At 39.9% G+C, this 10,000-nt stretch overlaps 1 protein-coding gene across 1 annotated transcript in view; it reads right to left on the minus strand.

The window, feature by feature from the left end:
• The window catches only part of LOC138014088 (polycystin-1-like), a 57,654-nt gene that overhangs the window by 22,391 nt on the left and 25,263 nt on the right, over positions 1-10,000 (minus strand). Inside the window, exons 11-13 of the mRNA XM_068861116.1 lie at positions 5,390-6,868; positions 2,415-2,683; positions 386-702 (exon numbers count right to left, since the gene is read on the minus strand). Coding sequence (XP_068717217.1) covers positions 386-702; positions 2,415-2,683; positions 5,390-6,868 — 2,065 coding nt within the window. The remainder of the gene's footprint in view (positions 1-385; positions 703-2,414; positions 2,684-5,389; positions 6,869-10,000) is intronic.

Here is a 10,000-nt window from a genome sequence, read left to right on the forward strand (position 1 = left end):
ATGAATGAATGAATAAATGAATGAATGACTCACTGACTGTCTCACTGATTCACTAACTGACTGACTGACTGACTGACTGACTGACTGACTGACTGACTGACTGACTGACTCACTCACTCACTAACTCACTGATCCACTAACTGACCGACTGACTGACTGACTGACTGACTGCCTGAATGAATGAATGACTCACTGACTGACTCACTGATCCACTAACTGACTGACTGACTGACTGACTGACTGACTGGCCAACTAACTTTTTCCGACCGGCCGAGAGAGGTGGATGAACAGGCCTAAATAAAAGCGACGGAACTGAAGATGCCGTATTTTGTAATAAGATTTGGTGAAATACGTTCGCTGCGTCCGCATCATGACAGTTACTCACCGTCACAACTATAACGTCTTCACTATAACTGCCATATTTATCGACAATCCTCACTGTTAGGTTGTAAGTATAGTTTTTCTCCGGTTCTCCAAGAGGCAGTAACGTTGGGGACAAGAAAGGATCCATGGAATGTTGTAGCAGCTTTTTCCCATAGAACACTTTGTACCTGATGTAGCCATCTTCGTCTTTCCAGCCAGGACACTTGATATGGAAAAGTGTGTGTAATACCTTTCCTTCTGTGGGGTATATGGAACAGCTTCCTTCTCTTGGAGGGGAATTCGTCATGAAATGAAGCTCTGTACGTCCTTCCTTACCCTCTGAAAACAATCATAGGAATTACCGAGATCTTAAAAAACTCTCCGATCAAAGATCTTGGGCGTTTTCCACCTTAATAAAACCAAAGACACGATTGAAATGACCTGCTGAGAAAATTACCAAATATGCATGTGGGTTTGAATCATAAGGTTTGATATTAGGGGCTTTAAGAGGGAGTTTAAGAAACGACGACAGCTACAGCAACGACAACGCCAAAAAGCAGTGATATTATTTGTTGAAAGAAGAAAAATGATCGTGCTGCACGTGTGGCACGCATTTGTGTACATTTCTTTCCCGTACTCGTCAAAACAACAACTGCAAATGACAAGATTTAAGAGCATACGTCAGTAAATCTTCATTCTATCTCTTTATTTCAAATCCGTCCGTACCAATTTAGTTATAGGACAAGACAGAATAATTGTGAAATACTTAAGATAGCTCAAAGTTACTTTTAAAGTGACGTTTTCGTCCCCGTAGCCGTCGTGGTTTCTTAAACTCCGTACGATCTACGACGGCGACGCAATTTTCCCTTTCGTAAACAAGCGATGCCATTCGCTATTAATACATTTTCAGCTCCGACTATTGCATTTCTAGCTTTTTGATTGGCTAAAAAACTCCGTTTTACGTCATATGGAAAATAGTGCGCCAAGATGCTCTTTCCGGACGCTTTGTAAAATTGTGGAAATAAAAATCGGTTGCAAAACCCGGTTTGAAAATTTACTAAAACAATTATTTCATTCGCTCTTGTTGGATATGAAGTGATTATAACCAACTCGCGCTACGTGCTCGTTGGTTATTTTATCACTTCATATCCAACTCGGGCTCGTGGAATAATTTTTATTTATTAAATTCTCAACCTCGGATAATGCAATTCTCGTGCTCTGATTGGTTCACTCAATCTCGGTTATCAGCTCATATAAAAATTTGGTTTTATCAACGGAGTTGATAATGTGAATTGGCCACCGTACAGAGATTCTAAAAGCTGACGTTTCGAGCGTTAGCCCTTCGTCAGAGCGAAGGATTCGCTCTGACGAAGGGCTAACGCTCGAAACGTCAGCTTTTAGAATCTCTGTACGGTGGCCAATTCACATTATCAACTCCGTTGATAAAACCAAATTTTTGTATACTACTTCCCCACCGACGCAGCACCACAGTTTCTTTAGAAACTACCCCTTCATTCATTTATCAGCTCATATACCTTAGTTTGACCTTATATGGTAAATGATTGCGCTTAGCGTTGCTAAAGTAAAAACGTTTACGCCAGAAAGCGAAATTTCTTTCGGTATAAAGCAAAAGAAATTCGTTTTTGTGGAAAGTTTGGATCACTTTCGAAGCTTAGAGATACGCGACAAGGTAAGAAATGTTTTTGTGATGAGCCTGCGTCTGTCTGACCACGAGGTATTACACAACATCGCATCTTCATCAACTTTTCTCTAGAATTTTCTCTCTTTTTTCGCTCGTATTTCGTACTTCCAAACGTTTGGAGTTTAAGGAATTTAATAAAACAATTATTCCATTCGCGCTTGTTGGATATGAGAGTGGTTATAGCCAACTCGGCGCTACGCGCCTCGTTGGCTATTTACCATCTCATATCCAACGCGCGCTCATGGAATAATTGTTAAATAGTCCTCTAGTAGCGTAGCCAATCAAAATGCAGGATTTGCATTAGTCCACTACTTGGGTGATACTAATGTATTTTAAAACATCTCCTCACCTTTGTTTTTTATGCGACAAATCAGTCGATATTCACTCTCAGGATCCAACACGTCTCTCGCGAGAACAAAATTCTTCTGGTGAACGTTTCTAACGGCTCTTTCATCATGATCTGGCAATGTGCTCCATTCTCCTGTAATTTTGCTTTTCACGTTAAGATCCCACTCGTAAAAAACGTCGAGAAAGCCTTCGACGTGACAATTTGTACATTTGCAGTCCGCAAGTAAGCCACTTTGTGTGTTGAATTTATCGTCACAGTTTATTAGGCACCTGTACAAATAACATGAGAATCAAGAAAAGTGCTGCGGCAAGAAACCTGGATATGAGATGGATTGAGATGTGTCTCTGTCCATGGGAAGATGTAACAATGACAAGGAAAGATTAATTTGCTGAGTAAAAAAGGCGGAGGAGTGAATGCTGGAGAATTAAGGGAAAATGGGAAGATATATATCTCTTATACTGATCGAGTTCTAGGTCCGTACTGTAAAATTACGGGCCGAGTTTTTTCCCGTTGATTTAAGTCCCAGAACGGGTTAGTAAGCTGTTTATTATATCTCTGTGGTAACCAGCCGCGCGGGAGAGGAAGCTAGTTGAAGTCAAGCGGAAGATTCAACTCCGACAAAGATTGCCGTGCGCTTCCCGGCTGTTTTGGGGCTTTGTTCTGTCTTCTCTTCTTACGACGAAGTTTCGTATTAGGAAGATGATATATAGGAATCTTTGTTTACCCTTCTTTTTTTTTTTTGCCTTATTAGCACTAGGCTGTCGTTTTCTTTTTAGTCAGCCAAGAATAAAGTTCTCAATATTGAAAGTGCGTTGCATAATGAGCTTTAGTATAAATACACAGGTGATTATACAGAATCGCACGCTCTCATTGGCTCGCTATCTCGGATTATCAGCCGATAATCACCTTGACGGACAAAATGGCTGCCAGTAGTCGTTTTGCCACTGTAATTGAAGATGATTTCGCGTTGAAATGTTTTTTTTTTTTTCTCTTTTTTGAAATAATCACCTGTGTATTTATACTAAAACAATTATTCGCCTCAGGCTCAGTGATTATCGGTGAATATTCACCGATAATCACTTCGCCTTCGGCGAATAATTGTTAAATTTCTGAAAATGTCAACTCGATATTCTTTGATTGCACATGACGTCAAGACGGCAATACACCTTATTCCAAAATGGCCGCCATTTAAATATGATTTTGTTTTTATTCAAATTAGCCCTTGATGCCTTGTTCTTAAGCTTAACATTCAAAAGAATATTTTATCCTGAACGAGGCAACAAGGGCCAATTTGTATGAGCATAAATCAGGGGCCATTTTGGAATAAGGTGTATGTTGGTGGAAAGAACAATAACGAAAAAGTCTTTTGGGAATTTGACTCTATTATTATGCAAAAACTGGGTCAACACTCATTGCCATCCCTCAAACTGACATTTCCCTTTTTATTCAACTTACACGTCGTACAATCTACTTCAGACTTCAAATCTACTTCAAAGAAACAATGAGCAGAGAACATTCAGATTAGGCGAGCCAAAGAGGTGAACTAGGGACGATGGGTTCTCCTTACATATTCCAATATTCACTACACTAACGAGACAAGCTCCAGGAAACTTGAATTTTTTAGAGTATTAACATAGTAGTACCCAGCAAAACAAGTAAAAGCTAACCGTCTTCAAAGTGGTTTTGAGACCTAAAATACTGTACATCAGCGCGGCGTTGCTTAGAAACGCTATTTATTGTTGAACTAAAGCTCTAATTCTGCATATTTTCATTCTTTTTACAGTGATAAGCTTGTCATATTAAGATGGGATATTGCGTCGTGTAATTGTAAGGAAATGTCCAAGGTCTGTTTGACGGATGGCCATTAGTGTTGACCCAAAAATTGAGCCTTCTTTTAATTGTTTTGGCACCAATATGGCCGTCTTATCACGCGAGTGCAATCAAAGAATACCAGAGAAATGCGCAATTTTAAGAATGTATGGGATCATTAGCGCTTTTGTCACCTAAGAATTTATCACTTCTTCATGGAAAATTGGAGATTTAACTTTTTACCACAATTGCTTGTAATCTCGCAATCTGATTGGCTAATTTGCCGTTGTCGATAAGAGTCTAAACAACGCTGCTCTCGTCATGCTTGTGTCAATTTGTCACGCAATGTAATAACCAATCAGGAACGCTCATTTTGGGAAATAAACCAATCATATTTCGAGATAGTTATAGACAACGCTTGCTCTTTCTTTGAGCTATGATTTTAGTCACGCTCTGAAATAAAAACTTTCTTTGGCGTTGAATATTGTGGTAGAAAACAAATCGAAAATGGTTCATTGTTGTCTGTACCCTTATCGACAACGATATTCGTCATCAAGTGGTCAAAATTTGTTGTAGACTCACTCGGCTACGCCTCGTGAGTCCACAACATTTTGACCACTGTGATGACGAATATCGTTGTCGATAAGAGTGAAGAGAACGTTGAACCACTTTCGATTTGTTAAGAGTTTAACAAGTTCTGTGAGCAAAGTTGAATGTTAACGAAACAAAATTTAAATAATGACGTGATCAAAGATTCCCTAGTATATATATTTAACAATTATTCCACCAGCGCGCGTTGAACATGAGATGGTAATTATCCAACGAGGCGCGTAGCGAGCGCCGAGTTGCCTATAACCAGTCTTATATCCAACAAGCGCGAATGGATTCATTGTTTTATTACATTTTCATTAAATTCTGAACGCTTGGACTCTTGGAAATTATTCAAGCCAATCATTTTCCCGCTTGGCAACACTTGACGTAATCAGTTTCCATATTAGGTCATACGGTATATGAACTGGTAAGCGAGATTGACTGAGCCAATCAGAAAGCTAGAAACGCAATATCCGAGGTCGTAAATTTAAGAAACTTTAATATGCCTATGGCCGTAATATTACCTGACGTGTCGAGCCGCATCGCAACATGATACCAAGCGAGATGGCACTCACCTTATAACTACTTCAGGAGGAATCCCTTCTTGTACATCTACAATTTGTTCAAAGGTGGCTTCTCGAGTGTCTTTCTTGATCATCAGTGTGAATGCGTATTTCTCGTTTTCTCTTAACTCCCCAGGGCTAATTTCCCAAACGGATGCCGATCGGTTCAGCATCCTCAAAACACCTCCACCACAGTCTTTACCAACAGAGTTCAATCTAGCGTTTTCAAGGTCAGCTGGGGCTACTGTGTCCACTCCCTGTGGAAAACTCTCATTTAAACGCCTGCAGAACCAGTAAAACGTCAATCCGACGAACTTTCGTTCTTTCAGGTCATGGTCTCCAGATATTGAGCCGTCAATTTGGATGGGTCTTTGAGAACTGGCGGTGCGGGCATTTCCACCCACGATTGCTGCCTTGAGTTTTCCTGGAACCACGTTAAGATACCCGTATACCTTAGATTCAATGCCATCGACATTGAGTTTCATCTTGGCTCGGAAGCTTAAACAGATGGACCCTTGCGGTAGAGAATAAGACGGAATAAAAAGGCTTGGCCCCTCCATAGGGGTGTTTATATCCATGGGGACTACACCGGTGTTGGAGTTCTTGCATTTACCTTTATATACTTTCCATTCAAATTCTGTGTCGTATGATGCTTGACAGTCTATGACAACTCTTGTGTGTAGTACGATTGCTCTGTCTCTTGTGAAAGTAGTCGCCTTTTGTGGGTCTGTAGAAATACCTGAGATAATCAACTGTGGGTATCGGCATTTCTTGTTCACGATAACAGTAGGATAAGAAAGCGTCTGAGAAGATACATCATTCCATCCTTTCACGGAAACGACATAATCCCCAATTTTGTTGTAAGTGTGCTCCAAATTAATCTCTTTTTTTGATGGATCTATTCGTTGAAATTTTTCCCTCCAGAACGACTCCACTCTTCTTTTTTCTTCCGCCAAAATAATGTTTTCTCCATCTCCAAAGCTCACGTTAATCGAGGTATTTGTCCCCAACGTGTTCCAACTCAGGGTAAAAGTGTTTTTTTTGCTTATGACCGTGGGAGCATTGTCTGATATGGTTAGACCTGTGAGACTTTCTTTTATGGTAATTATGGTCTTGTTATTTAACACGCCAAATAGATTTTGCAGTGTAAAATTGATATTGAATTTACCAACTGAGGTATAAGTGTGGTTTCCACTGAAATCAATGAGTGACCCTCTGTAACTGGATCCATCTCCATAATCCAAATCCAAACTAACATTTTTTGCGGGGTCTCCATCTTGTTCGATTTTGAAAATGATAGGAAATTCTATAGGAAACGTATTACCAAATCGCGAGGACGAGGACTCAGGCAAAAGCGCGTAGGCTGACGACTGTATGTTAAGTATCAGGAATGTAGCAATTCTTATCACTCTAACAAAGGATTCTTTGACCAAAGATGATACAAGATTGGATACATTCGCCGATATTTTGAAATCACCTCCCTTGAAGTACCTATAGGTAAAGAATAAGCATATGTCGAATTAGTTCACCCAGGGCAAGTAAGGGAAGTGATCCTTGAACTTGTATCTTTCGGTAGTGGAAGGACGTGTTGTGACGTTGTAAGGTTTCGGCATAGTAGCCAATTTGTATCGAGAATACTTGATTCTTTGCAATATGATTCTAGTAGATGTGCTCCACAATTTGCGCATACCAGTTTTGTTACAATGGCAACATACTGGGTTCAGACTTCCCTGATCTTAAAGGCTTTCCTGGCCACCTTCGGTGTTCTATTTTGATATTTGCCAATGTTGATTCGTCTGCATGAGCCTGCAAGCATGTAAATATGTTAGGTCGAGTTTGTGGCCTTGTTAAATGTTTTTCTAAATTAATATCACCAAAATATTGAAATCAGGTTGGAGGGAACAGGAAAAGAGTGAGTTGTCATGAGAACCAATTTCTTTATAGCCGTAGGTGTGTTCGCCTGTAGAACTATTAGCCTACCAAGTTTCAATGGTCTCTGCTGCAAATTGACCGAGATAGCTCTATTTATATACTTGATGTTTTATTGGGTGGATTGAATGACGTCATCAGTCATCTCATTTGCATATTTTACACATTTTTCAAACTTAAATATCTCCGGAACCAAAGCAGATATTTCCAAACGGTAAACGGTGTTTTCAATCTTTCCTGGAATTGTATGTGATGAACTGAAATATTCAAGGGATACAAATTTGATCATGGCAGTACTTTAATCCAGAATTGAAAATTTCGTTCTCCCGGGTTGTAAGCCGGAAGGTTGTGAGCCAATTTCGTTGTAAGCCAATTTCGTTCTCCCGGGTTGTTAAGCCGGAAGGAGAACACTCTTTATTTTATTCCTAATCTTGTGGCCTTAGGGCGTTTTCATATGAGAAGCGGTCCTACGAGAATTTCCCTCTAACTTATTGTCTTAAGATCTTGATGACGAGGGGTCTTAGGTTGAACTGAACGCGAGCTATGTTTGTCTGAGATTTGATGCATTAACACGGTAACGTCAATCAAATGAGAAAGTATTTCTCAACTTTACTGGAAGTGGTTATACATGTAGTGACGGTACACACTTCATGCCACCCAATGGCAACTATTGTGAAACTTAAGCTTTTCAAGACAAGTTAGTTTGTTATGTTATGACGGTCCGCATTCTAACAGTGAAAGTGTCCGTAAAGGTGAGTCGTCAATTTTTACACTATTGATTGTCACAGAAAAGAAGCGATAAACTTCCACAGTTATCTGCAAAATGAGTCCTTCGTTAATGACGTTTCTGGTTTGATCTATTTTGTTGGTGTTGTTGCTGTTGTTGTCCCCTGTACTAGTGTAACGAAATTAGCTTTATGAACAAATTAAGGGTCAATTTCTTTGGGGTTTTTTCTGTACAAGTAAAATCACAGGGGTACCCAACGTCAGTTTTCGGAAAATAACTGTTCGGAAGACGATTTGAGATCTATAATTTTCGGAACATTTGTTGTAAAATTTCTTGCTTGCCTGCCTGTCCTAGGATTTTCGAACATCTAAAAACTGGTATAATGCCCATTTTTAACGGATTTTTACCGGCTTAAAAGGTCACCTAGAATTTTCGGGAGCCTTTTTTCTTTTTCTACCGTTTTATACCAAAATACGTTTACAATGCTATGTTTAAGTGGCTTTGAACTATATTCTCGTTGGGTGACCCTGAAATCAACTTATGATGGACGACGGCTCTGTACAACCGCGTCCGCCTTGCTTTTTCCGGACGGAGCTGGGCTTGTCTACTTCCCTGACAAATAAAGAAATATTGTAGTGCAAGTAAAGTTTACTAGATACTTAGCCCTTTGCGTATAAAAATTAATGGGTTAATTTTAAACATAGAGTGAACCAGAGTCGAATTTCTTTCAAAAACTAACAATTAACACCAGATTCGGGACTTCAACGACATGGACGAAAACGTCACCTCAAAATATAACTTTGCGCTATCGTAAGTCTTTCGAAATATCGTCTTTCAATGTGAGTGAAGTATCGTAAAAATAAATCAGTTGGGTACGAGCTGTTTCAGATTAAAAACAGAGAATGACAGGTTCGCAATTGCGTGCTCGCGTTTTCGTCAAAGCCCCAAATTTTGTGATTTCACGTCGTTGTTAGGCAGAGTAATATACGTACCGCAAAAATATGAGCTAAAATGGGTACAGCGATAACGTAACGTAAAACCTCCCATGCTGCATTTCTATGTCAATTACGGTATTGCAGACGGCAGAGAAATGTAACTGAATTTAAAAATCAAGTGCAAAGCAATTGCTTTTGCCCAAAAAAAACCGTTTCGAAGCCGATAAGTATGTTTGAATTTGAGGTGCGTGCGGGGAAGAAGTGAATCTAGGCTACTTTTTTTTCCTTCACTTTCAATTTCCCATCTTCTGTATGCAGAAATCTGTTTCCCTCCCCAACGGTTCGTTTGTGACAAAATTCATCATCGCGACTACATCATTGTCTTCGACTGCATCACTCGCCATGGGTATCGAATCGAACACTGAGACTACAAGCAGTAGGCCTTTCGATTTTATATCCAACGTGCGAGTGGAAAGGCAAAGATGCTGCAGATTTTTTTAGGTAGGAACTTGTGTAGGTTGGTTCACCCTGCTCGCGCTGCTGGCACAACAAGCTCGCGTCCACGAACCGAAGGAAAAGGAGACGCCCACTTATAGATTAGGGAACTTCCGGCCTATACAGTCCTCACAGGTGGAATGACTTGGACAACGACAGTTCTTGTCAGGATTGCTCTCACCCGGTGGACGATATCGATTAAAACCGGCAGCACATTGATATAACAAAAGTTACAGTTCACCTTGCAACCACGTTGACAATCAGACATAGTTTGATGCTTCTCTAGTTTGAAGAAATTTGAATGTAGCTTTGAAAGTTACGATTCAAAGACGCAACGTTTCGACACTCTTGTCTTGTGTCTTCATCAAGCGGGGAGATCCATTCTTATATGCTACCAATTTGCTCAAAAAAGGAAACAGTGCGCCCATTAATAGCAATTAGTTACATAGCAACGGTTTTCTTTTAATAAGGTGCAAATAGATGTCAGGTGTGACTTTCTAAGCTAAAGTCAAATTTCGTGTTTTGACTCCTCAGAGC

The sequence above is a fragment of the Montipora capricornis genome, chromosome 8, assembly GCF_036669925.1.
Source record: "Montipora capricornis isolate CH-2021 chromosome 8, ASM3666992v2, whole genome shotgun sequence".
NCBI lineage: Eukaryota > Metazoa > Cnidaria > Anthozoa > Scleractinia > Acroporidae > Montipora > Montipora capricornis.